The sequence below is a fragment of the Leptopilina heterotoma genome, unplaced genomic scaffold (assembly GCF_015476425.1).
Source record: "Leptopilina heterotoma isolate Lh14 unplaced genomic scaffold, ASM1547642v1 Lhet_60, whole genome shotgun sequence".
NCBI lineage: Eukaryota > Metazoa > Arthropoda > Insecta > Hymenoptera > Figitidae > Leptopilina > Leptopilina heterotoma.
This window is the reverse complement of record NW_025111138.1, coordinates 2,893,441-2,910,815: the sequence shown is the minus strand read 5'-3', so window position 1 is coordinate 2,910,815 and position 17,375 is coordinate 2,893,441. Positions and strand designations below refer to the sequence as shown.

The 17,375-nt window shown below is 25.7% G+C and overlaps 2 protein-coding genes across 5 annotated transcripts; one reads left to right on the top strand and one right to left on the bottom strand.

Annotated features, from left to right (window-relative positions):
• Window positions 1–23: 23 nt before the first annotated feature.
• Window positions 24–3,539, bottom strand: LOC122509275 (transmembrane protein 42). Its single transcript, XM_043623210.1, has 4 exons — window positions 3,401–3,539; window positions 2,701–3,137; window positions 2,489–2,635; window positions 24–182 (listed from the first exon to the last, which is right to left on the bottom strand). The coding sequence occupies exons 2-4, from the start codon at window positions 2,806–2,808 to the stop codon at window positions 39–41; spliced, it is 399 nt and encodes a 132-aa protein (XP_043479145.1). The 5' UTR covers window positions 2,809–3,137; window positions 3,401–3,539; the 3' UTR covers window positions 24–38.
• LOC122509271 (protein phosphatase 1 regulatory subunit 16A) lies at window positions 452–15,078 on the top strand. 4 transcript variants are annotated; one of them, XM_043623205.1, is made up of 9 exons: window positions 452–566; window positions 4,997–5,260; window positions 7,415–7,717; window positions 7,879–8,021; window positions 8,381–8,506; window positions 8,589–8,664; window positions 8,757–8,974; window positions 9,173–9,350; window positions 13,728–15,078. In XM_043623205.1, the coding sequence occupies exons 1-9, from the start codon at window positions 527–529 to the stop codon at window positions 13,943–13,945; spliced, it is 1,566 nt and encodes a 521-aa protein (XP_043479140.1). In that variant the 5' UTR covers window positions 452–526; the 3' UTR covers window positions 13,946–15,078. The 4 variants fall into 4 exon arrangements, with proteins under 4 accessions (XP_043479140.1, XP_043479137.1, XP_043479138.1 ...); XM_043623202.1 differs by having other exon boundaries at window positions 453–566; window positions 13,635–15,078; XM_043623203.1 differs by lacking the exon at window positions 452–566 and adding an exon at window positions 3,806–3,932 and having other exon boundaries at window positions 13,635–15,077.
• Window positions 15,079–17,375: the final 2,297 nt, after the last annotated feature.

The window sequence follows — 17,375 nt, the reverse complement described above, 5'->3', positions numbered from 1 at the left end:
TATAGCAGCACTCGAGTGTAAAAATGCTTGGCGAAGAATTATTGTTGTTTGCGTTTGATTGTGGACACGGATTCATTAACAGGTGTATTACAAATGAGTAGTAGGCCGAAAAGAATTAACGATGTTCCGCACCACCACATCAATGATGTTGATTCACCAAATACAAGGAAACCAATTAATGCCTGAAATCATTGATACAAGTGTCAAGTGCAATCAAGTTTCTATTTCCTGCGAATCAACAACAGTGATTATTATCGATATCAATTATTGATCAAAGTTAATAAATTTTAATTCACTATAAATAAACACAAGTTTTTGGAAAAATAAAAAATTGATTCCAATAAAATTCATTACTTGTAGACAAAAATTCTTTTTCGTGTTTTGTTTTTGTTTTTTTGCTTTTTCTCGTATTTTTACCACAGTGAACAGTGAATTTTAGAAAAAAAACTGCAAAATTGAAAATAAAGGAATACTTTTTGTTTCTTTTAAATTAGGATATAATTTTTAATTCAAAAAAACAAGTTTAATGATGAAATCTATGAAGAAGAAACTTCACGTGTCGAAAGGTGAGTTCCCTGTATTTTTGATAACTTTTTATTGAAGTAACGATTTCAAGTGGTCATAAATCAAAAAGCAATTACAATTCTTTTGTAATTCGAAAAATCCACTTCTAAATAAAATTGAAATTTAAAAATACTGTTAAAAAACAATTTTGATAATTTTCTTTTTAAAATGCAAATTCGTCTTCGTTCGTAATAAATCAATTAAGAAAAAATATTTTTTCTTTGCAAAAATTCTTTTGTATTTTTTACATTCTCATCACATGAGAAAGTATTTGAAATAGAATTAAAGTGAAATAGAAAAGAAATAAAAATTAAGACAAAATGGAAAAGAAATAGAAATTAAGACAAAATGGAAAATAAATAGAAATTAAGACAAAATAGAAAAAAGTAGAAATTAATTTTGAAAATAAAATAATACTAAGGACAATGTAATGCAAAAACTAAGGACATTGAAAAGGAAAGACCTTAAGGATTGATGACCTTCGGTCGGCATCAATGGCCCGTGAACAATGGTCGTAAAGTTCCCAATTGTCAAAGCATATCATAAATAATTTATAGAAACTAAATTTAACGAACGAAACAAGTTTTTTCTATTTTGATACTCGCGAATATAATTTTTTAAAAATAAGAAAGATATTTTTAACTCGATAAAATAGTGAAAAATATTTCAAAATTATAATGATAATTTTCAATTTTGCAACTGTTGATTTCACTAGGCAGAAAAAAATAGTAATTTAATAAAATGAAATTAGATAAAAGTAGATTTTATACGAATTAAAAAAGATTGTACGCATCAGATAGTAACCGGTGAAATGATTGTAAGAATTCACTAACTTGTGACTAGAGTTGGGAAATTAGTATTAAGTACAAACTCTACACGTTAAACAGTTTAGATGAAGTATGTATTGTGTAAATCATAAATGTGTTTCAGAACATGATTCTGATTACATACATATATACGTTTTATAGGATGTCGAGGAACAACTTTTATCAACAAAGTACCTTTCACTCTTTCTCTCTCGCTCCCTCCGCACTTAAAGAGCGTTATACACACGAATAAATCGACACGAAGTGAATAAATTAACTCCCGATGAATTTACTTCATGAACGAGAGATATCAATTTTTTTAAAGAGAAGTAAATACATCAAAAATTGACAAATTTTCTATTTTTTCTTATCCCCTACTGTTCAATATTTGAATAACGTAATCAGAAATCTTGTTCACCACACTGATATGAAATGAAATTTTATTATGATCGCGGAAAAATTCAGAGAGTTGAAATATAGAACATATCTATAATTTATTCCTAGTCGAGAAGTCTCAGATTTCCGGAAATAAATCCTTGTCAGAAAGCGGAAAGGAACGTTAAGTATACATAGACGACGGCAATTATTTGAAAAATCTCCTGAATATATAAAATAACAAAAAGTAAAATAAATAGCAATTACAGTATAGCTCATCCTATTCAATTATAAAAAGAGAGATTTTTAAATGCATTTAAATTATAAAAACCAGTTTTATAAACACTTTATCGAAATGCTTTGTCTCTGATGACTAAATGTAAAATTATGCAATTGAAGAAAAATACATGAAAAAAATGACTAACTAAAGATTACAGTAGTCTTCAGTAATTTATAATTTTCTTTTTATAAATTCAAAATTTGTATTCAAAGAAAAGGGCGCTTTGAATAAAAATTTTACTTTTAATTAAGAATTTTTGGTCTAATTGAAAAATTAAAAATTCGGGGAATTAAACGAAAAAAAATCTGAGTTAATAATAGTTATGTCTTTGGGACAAATTAAGCTGGTGACGGCAGTGTCTGACACTGATGGTTGATAACGTTTCATGATAACCAGATAACGTGAGATGTGTCTCATCATAAACTGTAAACACGACGAGGAATAAATTTGATTTTCGACTTACCGAGCAAAAATAGTTTGTCGCTGCGCTTGCCACCGTTGCCGGCAACGAAGATTCACTTCCTTGTAAAGCTTTCACGAAAAAAGTGCAACCCGCAGTGTTACTTCCAATCATAAGTATTAAAAAACAAATCTTCGGCAATAAGTAAATCTGAAAATCAAAAATAGTAATTATTTTTTAATGATAGATGTTTTAATTTTTTTCCGGCTACTTACCAAAGGTACGATATCAAAACTCCCTGCGACTTTGCCAAATAAACTACCGGTCGTTGCTAAAATTCCGGCAAACACAGCCAAATGAATTTGCGGTCCTTTACCCTCCATATGGATTTTTTTTTTCTGATAATCTTCTTCAAATTTATATATTAGAATGTTTAATACGAATTCGTATTTAATATCCGGTTTTCCAAAAAAAGGTAAAGTAGTTTCCAAAATTTCGATTGTAATTCAAAATTCCTGTGATTACTTCATTCGGTCTTATCTCGACAATTTCGTATTATTTACATTCGTGTAATATTAAAACTGCAATTTGACAAGAATCACAAGAATAAATGTTTCGCTCCGTTAATTCCAATAAAATGGACCTTTAGTGTGGTTATTAAAAAATATTTCCGTTGCCGTCACGCAGGAAATAATTCATCTAATTAATCTATCTGTAATTGAACAAGCAATTTTTATTTTTCGAAATAAAAACATTCTTTGATAACGGGCGAAAGAGCCATCACTTTAAAAAAGTTAACCTCAAAATTTACCCCAAATGTCAAAGTATCCACAATTGTGACAATAAACGAAATATTTACTTGAACTTCAAAGTTCATTGACAAAATTCACCTTTATTTTGTACTTTCAAATTAAAACATTGTTAGAAAGTAGTAAAGCAACAAATTTATTTAAATGATAAAAAACCGGATCTTACCTCGAAATATCTAGAAAGGTTCCTGCCTCCTGTCGTTTCTGCAAATTATGAAATTATGACTCATTGCCATATTATAGAACTGATATCAATTATCTGACATGTTTAATTGTTGTCACTTATAAATATTGTTCGAAAAAAGAAACAAAAGATTACAATAAAAAATTAGAAACGAAAAAAAAGTGTGTGTGTGAGTATTTCTACAGGTAGTTTTGTTGGACGGTTCGACAGTGGTTTTAAAAATGGCGGCCGACAGGTAGACGTTGAACGTGCGCGCTGGCATTTTCTCGTTTTTCCAATGCATTTTATGGCGTTTAAAATTTCTTAAAATGTGACAATGGATGTGGATGTTGTTATCATATTCGTGGATAAACAATGCCACTAATTCGAGAGCAGGAAACATTTAGTCTCGGTAATAATCCGATCTTGCACATTCCGGTGCTCTTTAGCGTGAAAAAAAGGACGAGAACAAATACTGACAGAACTTGTATTTCTCTAAAGGACATGTGCGAGAAATTCCATACCAGCTTTTAATGTAAGTAAGTCTTTTGTTATCTATCCTCTGATTTAATTATCATTCTCCTGGCCACAATTGTCCAGTGTTTCTCGATTTCTCTTTAGGGCTTATTTATTCAGAATTTCAATTTTTCAATCACTGCATTTTTTTACCGTTTTACGAGAGTTTAGTTGGTTCAATAAGAATCAATAGGACCCCTGACTATCAATAAAATCCCATTTCTCTTTAGAATATTATGATCCCTATTGTTTGTGTCTGTAAAAAAGCAGTAAATCATGTTATCTTTAACAATCGTTCGGAAATTGTGTACGAATTAAAGCAAATGGAACGTGGGAATATTTTATTGTTAAAAATGGTATTTAAACACCGGTGGAAATAAATAAATAAATAAAATTCGTTTTTCATTTTTTGAAATATTTTAAATATTAATTTTAAAAAAAGAATGTAATAAAGGAAGAAGCTTTTTTTTATTTCGTTCTATAAAATTCTGGAATATGAAGAAAGACGTCTCAATAAATTATTAACGTCCTAAAAGGGTACGCATCAAAGAAAGAGTTTACATTGCAAATTTAAAAACGTTGAAAGTATATTTTTTATTCCCGGCTTTATTCTTTAAAGTTACCTTTAAATTTTATTTATAAAATCTCTTTGAATGAATCGAGTTATGTATACTGAACATACACATGTGATACGGAAATTTTACATCAAACACTCATAAAACATGTAGAAGATTTAGAATTGATAATACAGCGAAAATAACTCAGTTTAGTTTTTCCTATATGAGAATAATTGTCCAAAGAAGTACGAATAATTTGAAAAATTAATTTTTACTGCAGATTTTCAAGGAGTATTTTAAAATATTAAACTAATCGTGAATTAATAATTTTATCTTGTTATTAAAAATGAATAAGATAAATAAAATAGTCTCATCATTTGATGAGACGTAATTTCGATTCGACTAGATGTTTCGAGACTAGACGAAAAAAAAATCTTCTCGAAAAGTTATTTAAATACTAAAAAAACACACATTTACAAGAAGGAGATTAAACAATTTTTAATGATTTTTATTTTTTCAAAAACAGGTAAATACAGTTGCAGAAATAATAAATATATAGCCATGGAACATTCGGATTTGGTCGCGGAGATGGTGCACGTGGAGAGGCTGACGACGCAGGAGAGGTTGCATCTCGCTCGTCATCGGCGACTCCAACAACTTAAAGTTTGGCGACAAAGGGAAAAGGAATGGCTTCGTCATCAGACACGACACACGAGCAATAAACGGCACATATTTTTCAATGACAGTGTCATGTTACTGGAAGCTGCAGCGAGGAATGACATTGATGAAGGTATAGACTTTTAAACAACAATCTCGATGATTGAAATTACAAAAAAAAGCTGTATTTTTTTCTTCAGAAACAAAAATTCAGGGTTGCACTTTTTCCCCAGTTTGTAAAATACTTTTACAAAATTTAATATAACATTCTCTCTGAGAGTATAAACCTTGAAAAAACATGGAAAAATCAAGGAAATTTTGATTGGTATCCCAGAAAATTATTGTGTTTATTTTTGAAATCTAATTTTACTTAAATATTTCAAAATTAATTCAATTTTTAAAAAATTGCGTTTACAATTTTCGCGATGAACTATTCAAAAGGTTTTAATTTGAAATTTTGTAAAATTTCAATTTGCAATGAATTATAATTAAATAATAAAAATTTCACAGGAATTCTATTATTTACAAATTTTTTATAAATTTCTTCACAATAATTTAATTATTTTCATAAACAATAAAATTCTCTAAAGATTTAAAATTTCTTTCATAAATAATAACTCATCGCAGAATTTCAATTATTTTTAATTTAATTTCAATGGAATTTCTCGAAAAATGTAATTATTCTTAACAAAATTTATTAAAATTCATCGAAGAAATTCAAATATTATAAAAAAGGTTTCCTATAATTTATTTCTTAGAATTTAAGTATTATTGTCAATACATTTTCAATTAAATTTCTTGAAAGAATTAAATGGTTTTCAAAAATTTTAATGAAATTCTTTTTAACAATTCAATTTTTTTTCAAAATAATTTTAATAAAATTCTTCGTAGAAATTTAATGAATTTTAATAATTTATCAAAATTCAATGATTTTCAATATCTACTATTTCAATAAAATTTCACAAAAGAATTCAATTATTTAAAAAGATATATTAAAATTCGTCTCAAGAATTCAATTATTTTCAAAAGTAACATAATTCTTCGCAGAAATTCAATTATGATCAAAAGTTTGAATAAAATTCTCGTCAAAATTTCAATTATCTTTATAAATAATAAAATTTGTCTTCAAAATTCAATTATTTTCAAAAACTTTAATAAAATTCTTGGCAAAATTTCAATTATTTTCAAAAGTCTTTTCTCAATTCAATCAAATTTTTTTTACAGAGATTCAATTATTTTTAATATAATTTTAATCTAATTTCTCGATAAATGAAATTATTCTTAAAAATTTTATTAAAATTCGTCAAAAGGATTTTAATTACCTATTTAAAAATTTGTTGATGAAATTCTTTGTGAGAGTTCTATTTTAAGACATATTCAATTCTTCAATAAATTATTTATTTTTGTATTTAAATAATTGAATTCTCGTAGAATTTTCTAATAAAAATTGATTTAAATATGAATTTCAGTTAAAATTTTAGATAATAATTGAATATTAAACTCTCTAAATTTGAATTAGTAAAAATGGTTTCTAATTTGAATTATGTAGTTACGGACTTTTTGCTTTTGAATTAGCAGATTTTACTAATAAATAGTCGTTTTTACCAGTTTAATAGTAAAATTTACTAATTAAAAAGCAAAAAGTCTAATTCCAATTAGTAAATATTTTTACTAATTCAAATTTAGAGAGAAAATATTATAGCGTGAATTTTTAGAAATAATTGATTTATGAAAAGGTTTCAAATTATAATCTTTGAAAGTTTGAAATTTTCATACTTTTAACTGCAAATTGTGTAGATTTAATTTTTTTGAAAAAGTTTCATGGAACTTTTTTGAAATTATTTGAAGTTTTTATTTTCTAATATATATATTTGATTGAAGTATTTCCGAATAATCGATAAAATTTCGTAAAATTGAATTGTAAACAAAAGGATTTGAAAATTTTCAGAGAAATTTTTCAAAAATTATTAAAACTAATTGTTTGAAAAAAGAATTTTAGTTAAAACATTTTGAAAATAATTGAATTAAAAGGATGAAAGTAATTTTTATGAAGTTACAGTAACAATATTCTTTAATAATATAAAATAATGATTTTATCAGTCAGTCATCTTTAATTATTATAAGTTGTTTAATTTCAAAAAGACTTGAATTTGAAAATCTTAATTCTTATGAGAAAAAAAATTTTAGATCATTGGATCATATTAGATCATACTAAACCAAAATTGGACATTAATAATTATTTTCAGTATTTTATACACAATATTAAAAGAAACTAAATTATTTTTAGTGAGAAGACTGCTAAAGAAGGGAGTGAATCCGGATTCAACGAATGAAGATGGTTTGACGGCGCTTCATCAATGTTGCATTGACGACAACGAGGAAATGCTGAAACTTCTCATTGAATTTGGTGCAAATGTGAATGCCGAAGATAGTGAAAAATGGACACCATTGCACGCAGCCGCCACTTGCGGGCACCTTCATCTTGTCCGATATTTAATTGCTAAAGGTGCAAATCTTTTGGCTGTTAATGCCGATGGAAATATGCCGTACGATATTTGTGAGGATGAGAAAACGTTAGATTGCATAGAAGGTAAATGGAATTTTTTTTCCCCTACGAAATTCTGTAGTGGAGAAAAATTAAGATAAAAAATTATTATTTTTCCGAAAATTAATTCTAGATTTTTCCTAAAGTTAATTTTTAGGAAAATTACTTTGATTTTTATTCTAAAATGTTTGTTTTCATTTGTGAAGGCGAAATGGCGAGAAGAGGAGTGACACAGGAACTTATTGACGACACAAGGGCTTCGATAGAAGTTCAGATGCTTCGTGATTTACAAAAACTCGCGTCCATGGGAAACGATTTGGAATATAAAGATCATCAAGGTGCTACGCCTGTAAGTTCGTTAATTTAATTCGTTTTCTTTAATTCTTATTTATTATACCTAGACTTTTATTTTATTAGACTATAGAATTATTATAGACAATTCCCAGAAAATTTCACTGGAAATAATTGAAATTTTCTAAAGTATTTTATTAAAATTTTCGAAAATAATTGAATTCGTTTAAGGAATTTTATTAAAACTTTTTAAAGTACATCCGAGGCCTGAATTCCAACAGAAATATACATATAGCAAAAAATATTTTCTTAAACATTTGCGGAATTACTTGCGAAACGTATTTTAATAAGTAAAAATTTACGTAAATGAAAGTGTAGTTTAATATTCGCAAATAATTTTAAAAATATTATTTTTAGCTTCATATAGCCTCAGCTAATGGTTACTTGCGAGTAGTTGAATTTCTGCTTGATCAACACGTTTCCACAGACATTGAGGATAACGACAAATGGCAACCAGTTCACGCTGCGGCCTGTTGGGGACATGTAAGATAATTGCTAATATTAACAAAAATTATTTTCGAAAAAGAAAAATAGTCTTAATTTACATTTCTTTTTTCACTTTCAGTTAGAAGTTTTAGAATTGTTAGTACAGAATGGAGCTGATCTCAATGCGAAGAATAAACACGACGAAACACCCGCGGGTAAAATTTTTGTTTTTGTCTTCGGAGAGAGAAAATAATTGTAGAAGGTTAATTTATTTTGTAAATATTTATTTTGTAAATTTATTTTGTAGATATCTGCGAGGATCTTGAAATTAGGGAACGAATTATGGAATTGAAGACGGAACAGGAGAGTAAACGTCTTCGCGAGGCTCAAGGTAGAAGGATACGCAGATCGCAGAGTATAAACACCAGGACGCAGAGCGTTCGGAGAACGTCTATAAGAGACAAGGTCTTGACGACGAAAAAAGACGCCCAAGAGGAGGCACGACTGCGAATTCAAGCTCAGCAGGTAAAATATTTCTAATTTGTTTTATTTTCAGAAATATATTTTATCTTATAAATATTTCCAATTTTGTTTTATAGGCAAACTATTTTTTTTATAGGTAAACTATTTTTTTATAGGTAAACTATTGGTTTTATTTTCAAAAAGGTATTTTATTTCACAAATATTTCCAATTTTGTTTTCTATCTTTTTTATTTTTTTTAGACGTACGTATCGATGGCGGCACCAGGGACAAATGCACCAGCGACGGAAAGTAATGGTGAAACGAGGGAAGTTCCAGACGATGACACCGATTCGTCAGTTGTTGCGTCAAACGTTCGCAAAGGACCAGAGGGAAAAGACAACGATTCCTTTTTACATGAGGATGTCGATAAAGACTCAGGTACATTACGAGGCTCTATTTGCTTGCATTGGTTGTGGTTTAGTATGATATTTTTGTGGTAATTGGTAGCTTATTTTATGACCAAACGAAAAAGGAGAAATAATTTGTATTTGTCCTTAAAAAAAAAATGAAAATTAATTTGTCTTCACGACAACGGCACAAAATGTTAAGAGCTTACAAAAAGAATTTTCTGACTCTTTTTAAAGTACAATTTTTTTCATTTAAATTGAATCTAATTTTTTCCAATTTTACTTTGGGGAACTTTTTTCCTTATTTGCAATTTCCGTTTGTGAATAAAAATTCAAAATAAAATACTTGAAACGTGTCAGAAAATGAAATTTAACTTAAGAAGACTGAAATAATGTTTATTATTGAAAATATTGAGTTTTCTTAAGTATATTACAGTATTACCGATAGGCGGGTATAGTAAATAAAAAAAGTTTTGCTAAATATTGGCTAATTGGGAGTAAAGTGTATGTATCGATTCACTATTTTGTAGCAATTTGCTAATGTGTGTAAATACATTATTGAATGCAATCTATTAATTATCAGTCATTTATCTGTAATTTTTTTATTCCATTTCTGCGTGCTCCCGATAAAATGATTCTGAGGTCAGTTTTTTATGTGACTTTCCTATTTCTTTAAAACTTTATTCAAGATTCGTAAACATTTTTTTTTTTTAAACTTGTGTACTGTGTTTTTGCTACATCAACTGACTTCTCATACGATTACAAGCAAATGCACTTTTTAAACTATGAAACATTAATCTTCACCATAGGATTCTCGTTAGTGTTAGGTCTTTGTAAATTTCTTAAGTCTAGAGAAAATTCAATTAATAATAACAATAATAATATAATAGAAAAATAATCAAAAAAGAAATGTAAAGTACTGTAGATTATTAAGTATAGTGAAAAAAAATCATTTCCAGAATATAAAATTCATAATTAAAGTTATTTAGAAAGGCCTAATCAATTGGAATTGATACTACAAGTAGAGCATTTTACTCATTATAGTCATTACATTTTCTTCTAATTAATATAATGAACTGTTAGAAATAATACTACGCCACGTAATAATTTAAGGGAATCGGTAATTTTATTTTGAATTCATTTTGAAATTATTTTACTCTTGTAAAATTTATCGTAAAAGTGTTTATTTTAACGATAAGTTTACCTGGAAATTGTAGAAAATTTTTAAAGGAAGGTAAAATTACAAAATGAGTTTAAAATAATATTTCGGAACATTATAAAGGCATGTTTATTAAATTCTAGATTAACTAGATTTTCTAAAAATGTCTATAATAACGACCAAGAAGTATTCGAAAACTTTCATATTTAAAAACTGATAATAGAAATTAGTTTGGAATGTTTTTACAATATTATTATACATTTGAGAAAATTTATCCTAAAAGCTTACGATTTGTATGGCGTAGATTTTCGATTTTTTTTTTGTAAATTTTGCTATTGTACTTATATCTTTATTACCTACTTGTATTACAAAGACTTTTTTATCAAAGATCATATAATTGATTTTTAAAACATATCAGTCAAATGCTAAAATTGGATGGCTTTTAGTATTTTTGTCTATCGAGCATCCTCTACTTTATTGTTCTTATTGAAATAAAGACTTTTAGTACTTTTAATTAGGCCTCGGATATTATGACTTTTTCGACTATTTTCAAAAAAAGGCAAATTTTTTTCAAATTTATTTAAAAAATGCGACTTTTTCGACTAATTTTAATAAAATGCGACTATTTCGAATTTTATTCTACAAATTACAATAAAATACCACTTTCTTGGTATAAAATGCTACTTATCTTGATTTTCAAAATGTGAAAAATAACTAAAGACAAATATTTTCTTCTAAATTTTCTTTTCATTTTTCTGCAAGTTTTTAGAATGATCGAACTTTCATAAAATTAACTTAAAAATATCTGAATTTTATATTGTACTTTATGCGTTTTTTTTAATAATTCTATTCTCAAAGAACTGTCTGAAAATTATTTAAAAAAATTATTTAGAGAAGAATACTTGAGTTAAAAATTAATTAATTACAAATTGTAGACAATAATTAAATACTAGAAGAGTTATAGTAGAAATTTTTGTAAATAATTAAATTTTAAAAGGTTTCAAATTGAAATTTTTCGAGGTTTGAATTATGAATAATTTTAATTAAAAATTATAAAGAACTTAGTTTTTTTAAAAATTGTAATTCTATTTTTTTTTCAAATTACTCAATTACAATTAGTAATTTTTTGGAATTTTTAAATATATATTCAAATAAAACCTTAGTTAAATAATCAAAATTTTGTAAAGTTGAATTAAAAACAATTGAATTTTAAATTGTATTTAATGTAAACTTTTATTATAAATTCTATACTCAAAGAACTTTCTGAAAATTATTAAAAATAATGTTAATCAATATTAAAAATAATTGATTTAGAGAAGAAAATTTGAGTTAAAAATTAATTAATTAAAAATTCTAGAAAATAAATGAATATTGAAAGAATTATAGTAGAAATTTTTAGAAATAATTAAATCGAAGGTTTCAAATTAAAAATTTTGAAGGTTTGAATTTTGAATAATATTAGTTAATTATTAGTAATTTTTTGGAAATTTTAAATATATATATATATTGAATTTAAATATTTTGAATGATTGAAATTTCGTGAAATTCAATTGATAATAATTAAATTTTGTATTTTAATTGAACTTTGCCTTTTTGAATAATTGAATTCTTAAAGAACTTTTTTCAAAATTGTTAAAAAATAATTGATTAAGAAAGAAATTTTAGATTAAAATTCTAGAAAATAATTGAATTTTGTAGAAGTTACAGTAGAAATTTTTAGAAATAATTTAATTTCAAAGTTGTCTGAAATTGAAATTTTAAAAAATTTTAACTTTTGTGGAAAAATATATGTAAAAGTATTTAAATATTTATAGAAAAAAAGTATTAAAACTTTTGAATAATTTTAATTAAATATTAAATAATAATAATAAATAACGATGAAGAATACAAATTCTAGAAAATAATTAAATGTTGACAGAATGATAGTTGCAATTTTTTAATTATTAAACTTTCAGAAGGTTTGAATTTGAAATTTTTTTAAATTTCAACTCCTATGGAAAAATACATTACTATAAGTATTTAAATATTTATTTAAAAAGTTTATTGAATTTTTGGATAATTCAGAAATTCTGAAAAAATTAGGTTTTTAAAATTTTAATTATATTTTTTAGAAAATTAATTAAATAAATTTATTTTGAAGAATTTCACTACAATTTTTTTAAAATATTCGAAAAATGTGAGAAATTGTGAAGAAATTTGGAAAAATAGTTCAATAAGAATTGAATTTTAGAAAATTCAAGTTATTATTATGGAATAAGTAGAAAACTTCTGAAAATCAAAATAAAATAAATGACTTTTGCAATTTTTTTCGTACTTTTGCATCGATTGAAAGCTTTTAATTGCGTCTTAAGTCGATCCAAGGCCTTCTTAAAGTTTTTCTATGTAAAAAGATTTTTAAAAATCAAAGACTCGATTTATAAAAATTTCAAAAATTCCAAATGCTAGTAGTTTTTTTGGTAAAAAATAATTTTCGAACGTCTAATTCTAAAAAATGTATTTCCAAGGAATGAATCAATTTAATATCGCTCTAAAAGTTAGAACAGATTTAAAATTCTACTTTTTATCGAAATGTATAGTTCATTTTTGCGTATGGCAACCCACTTTATGCATTTGACTTTATATTTAGTTTATGCAATTTAAAATTGTGCCTTTCTTTATATATAGTAAAATTTTAAATTGTACTTTTTTGACTACAATTTTTTTTGAAATTGTAGTTTAAAAATTACAAAGATTTTCAAGACTGCTCACTTTGTGAATGTTTGTGTCAAAGTCCAAACTCTTGGAAAGAAATTGTTCATTTCCATTTTCGAGTATTAAGATTTTAACAGAGACTGAAACAAACAATTTCATTTGTATTTAAAGCCTGAATTTCTCTATTATTATAATTTCTTGAATATTATATAATATCTAAAATAGAAATATTTTTTCTCATTCAATAAATTCCACTGCTAGTGCATGACGCAAAAAGAAAGTAGATTTTTTTTGGGAGATTAAAAGCAGAGTCGCGTTAAATAAAAAAAATAAATAAACAAATGCATGATAATGGGCAGAAAAAAGGCGGTGAAGTTAAAGTAAAAAGAAAATGAGAGAGCATTTAGACAAGTAGAGACGTGGAGGTAAAAGGATAGCTTTAGATTTACATGTTTGCCTCGGCAGTCGCAGGGCCTGACCCGCCTGTCGGTAGCCAGCAGCCAATTTATACAACAGACAACGATGCTAATGGCAAGATCAACATACACGTGTCTGTAGTTTTCGTCAAGTCGTTGTCGGACCTGAAGAAACAAAGGGCCCAGAATCGACATTCAACTGGTAATACACTCGATGCAAATGGTAATGGAGTTTCCGTTCCAGTTTCCACCATCTCCAATCCTGACATTAAATCCGATGACTTCCAGAGATTCAGAGGTAACACCAGCGAGATCCTCGGGGATAATAATTCAGAAAAGAACTGCTGTCTTGTCATGTAAGTCTTTTAGTATTTATAGTAATTATAAATAATATGCTGTTCTTGCGAATTCAGTGCATGCTACTCGAAGTTCTGTACAGTTTTTTTTTAATTTTTAATTTTTACTCCGAGAAGTATTGCTCTTTGCACCAAGACTCAATGTTAATCATTCATTCCAACTCATTTAAGTCTGAATAATAGAAAATATTGGGAAGTAATTGTGCGCTTTACAAAAAAATGTAATTCTTCGCTAATTAATTATTTTCGAAATCGTCTTTCGAAAAAAATTCTATGTAATTGTCTTAATCCACCAGTTAAAGAAAATTGTCTTCGTCAATAATTCTAAATTATTTTCTATTTTAAAAAATAAATTTCCAATTTATTTTCTACTTTTAAAAATAATCTATTAAAAATAGTTTATTTTTATCGAAATTTTTCTAAAGAAAATTTTGTTTCTTTTAGAAATTATAAAGAGAAATTTTTATTTGTTGTATTTTTTTGTAAAAAAAATACTGTTAGAAGAAAAACTTTTCGGAGTTGTATAAATTGAAGACAAATAAGTTTAGAATTGTATCCAATAGAATTCTAATATCTAATTGTAGAAAATGAAACGAAAAAAAGTATTAAACTGTGTTTTTCAAAAGAAAAAAAAAGGTTGTGAGGAAAAAGTACTTAAGTGCCAGCGCAAGTTTTCTATAATATATTTGTTAAAATTATAAAGAAAAGGTGGATGCAATTTTTTTTATTATTCTAATATAATAATGTGTGCGGTATAAATTGCTTGACGAGAGAAAATCCACATGAATGACGCACAGAAAAATGAAAATAGGATTTAAATTATTTATATTTTTTTTCTCGAATGAAAATAGTTCCCAGTTTGTAAATATTTAATTTTATTTTATTTATTCATCATCGTCATTTATATCATCACTTTCATCGATTTGTGTTCTATATAATTTTTTTGCGTCTAGCAAATCTACATTTTGTATATTTCATTTTATCGAAATATTTGTCTCAAGAATTTTATTTAGAAATTATAAATCTCGAAACTATGAAATAGTTTTATTTGTTGATAAAAAAGAAGAACTAGTAAAAATTTACTACTTCTGTTTCGAACATTATTTTTGAATCGCAATAAGTATATTTTTAAAAAAATATGTACTTGGACTTTTTTCAATATTAATATTTTATTTAAAATTTTATAATTTAAAAAAATTTGTTTAATATATTTTCTGAAAAATAATTTTAAAAAATAAAGTACTACTGAAAGTTTTTGAAAATGAAACATTCCTATAATAGAAAATTTTATTTTAAAGAGAGAGACTATGCTCGTTTTTGATAAAATATTTCTGTAGATTAAAAGCTCAAAGCCTAATAGTGATTATTGATACATTCCTTAAAAAAAACTAGTGTACGAAATAGTTACAATTTATATAGCACATAAATAATTCCTATGAGAAAAAAAACTAAAAATCAAAAAAATTTACTGTTTTTTATTGTATATCTCGATATATACTTTTTGCACAAATAATTTGTTGTTCAATATTATGCACATAGTTTTGTCGTCGTTATAAGAAAAAAGATTGCTCATTATGGCAAAAAACAAAAAGTGGAATTTAAATTTCTTATAAAAATTAATGTATTCTTCATGTTTTTTTCCATTAATCGCAAGCGAATATGAATAGTAAAATGCCAAGTAAATGTGGAATACCATGCCAATATTGTGATCGACGAGTGTACGAACTTGTATTTTTATAGAAAATATTTAGAACTATCTAGTATTTAAATGAAAAAGTCGAGATTTTATTCTTTTAATAGAGAAACAAAAAATTGTAATAGTTGTAAACTGCAATTTCACTTGATTTTTTTAGTCAATTTAATATTGTAACGATTGAAATAGAAATCAAAATTCTTTTTTCTATTTCAATTGATTTTTTCTATTTAGAAAAAAATTCCCTTTCTTTAAAATTGAAAACAAATTTGTAAAATTTTATTTTCGCTAATTCAGAGAAGAAAGAAAAGACTTTCGTAAATTTTTGCTTCAAAAATAGAAAACGGAATTTTTTTCTTTACAAATTTCGTGGAGGCCAAAAAAACCGAAATAATGAAAGCAAGGCTATTTTTTACTTATAGGACATTTTTTTTAGTACAATGGCCTTTAGATAATTTTTTCAGCACGCTTTTCTGATTAAATTAATTAATAACAAGCTTATATACACCAAAACTTGGCCAAAAACTGAAATTTTACTGCCAGGTAATAAAGAGAAAAGAGAACTATATTCTGTAGTGAATTATACTTTCTAATGCTCTTTAAAAAACAAAAAAAAGAAACTAGAAAAAAGTATTTCTCATCTTATTAAATTCATTCAAAATCTTGTTTACTCTGTCACATCGCAACGAAGCAAATTTATTATTAAAAGAAAATACTTTTGTCACATTGATATATAGACTCTAGAAATTCGTCCATTAGCTCTCGTAATGTGTTTAATTATCGGCAAAATAAACTTATTGCAATAGTTACTAATTAAGAGATAAAAAAAAGAGACTGCGAATTTATTTAGAAATATTGTCGTATATTTGTGTATCAAGTTTATCAACTCTGGGGCGACACTAAAGTTTATTCTTGTTTCAAAATTTTCAGATAGCTGGCGAACAATCGCCGGCGGTTCATTTACTTATATTTTCAATAAAAAATTACTTACCAATAAAATTGATAAGTATTTTAAATGAAAAAATTAATTATTAAATTTATTAGGAATAAAATTTAAAATTCAAAATTAAAATTTGAAATTTGAATATTTCGAAATGAAAATATGATTCAAATTGTAAAAATTAAAAAAGGAATAATTATTACGATTTTCTTTTTAAAAATATATATTTTCCAAGTGATTTGATATTAGGGAATTTATAATTATTGTCCGAAAGGGACTAAAAAAAAAAATTTTTTGATACAATTTATCAGTGATTGAAATTATAAAGGAATGTCTAAAAAAATGTGATAATAAAAAAAAATATGAAAGACAATTCTCTTTTTGATTCGGTGAAAAAAAAATGTATTATAAAAATGTATCGCCCCAGTTTAGAAAGTTTATTAGAATTGAGAATGTTTCTAAATTATATATGTGCGATTTAAGTCATTTTTAAAAGTATAAATATGAAATTAGAAAAGTATCTTTATCCAATCATTCACATATTTCATTGTAAACACAATTTTCTAATAAGAATATTGAATAAGTTGCTTGGATTGTATAGTGCCAAAAAAATTTTTGAAACTTCACCGCACTAATATTTCATTTTTTTATACTAATTATCGATTAAGTAGTTTCACATTATTATCTCGAATTTTCTCTGACAATAAATCTTTGACGCAAAATCAAAATTTTTCAAATTAGAAAAATTCGCTTTTTTTTACCATACTGTCCTCGCATCTTATTGGATATTATTATTATTAT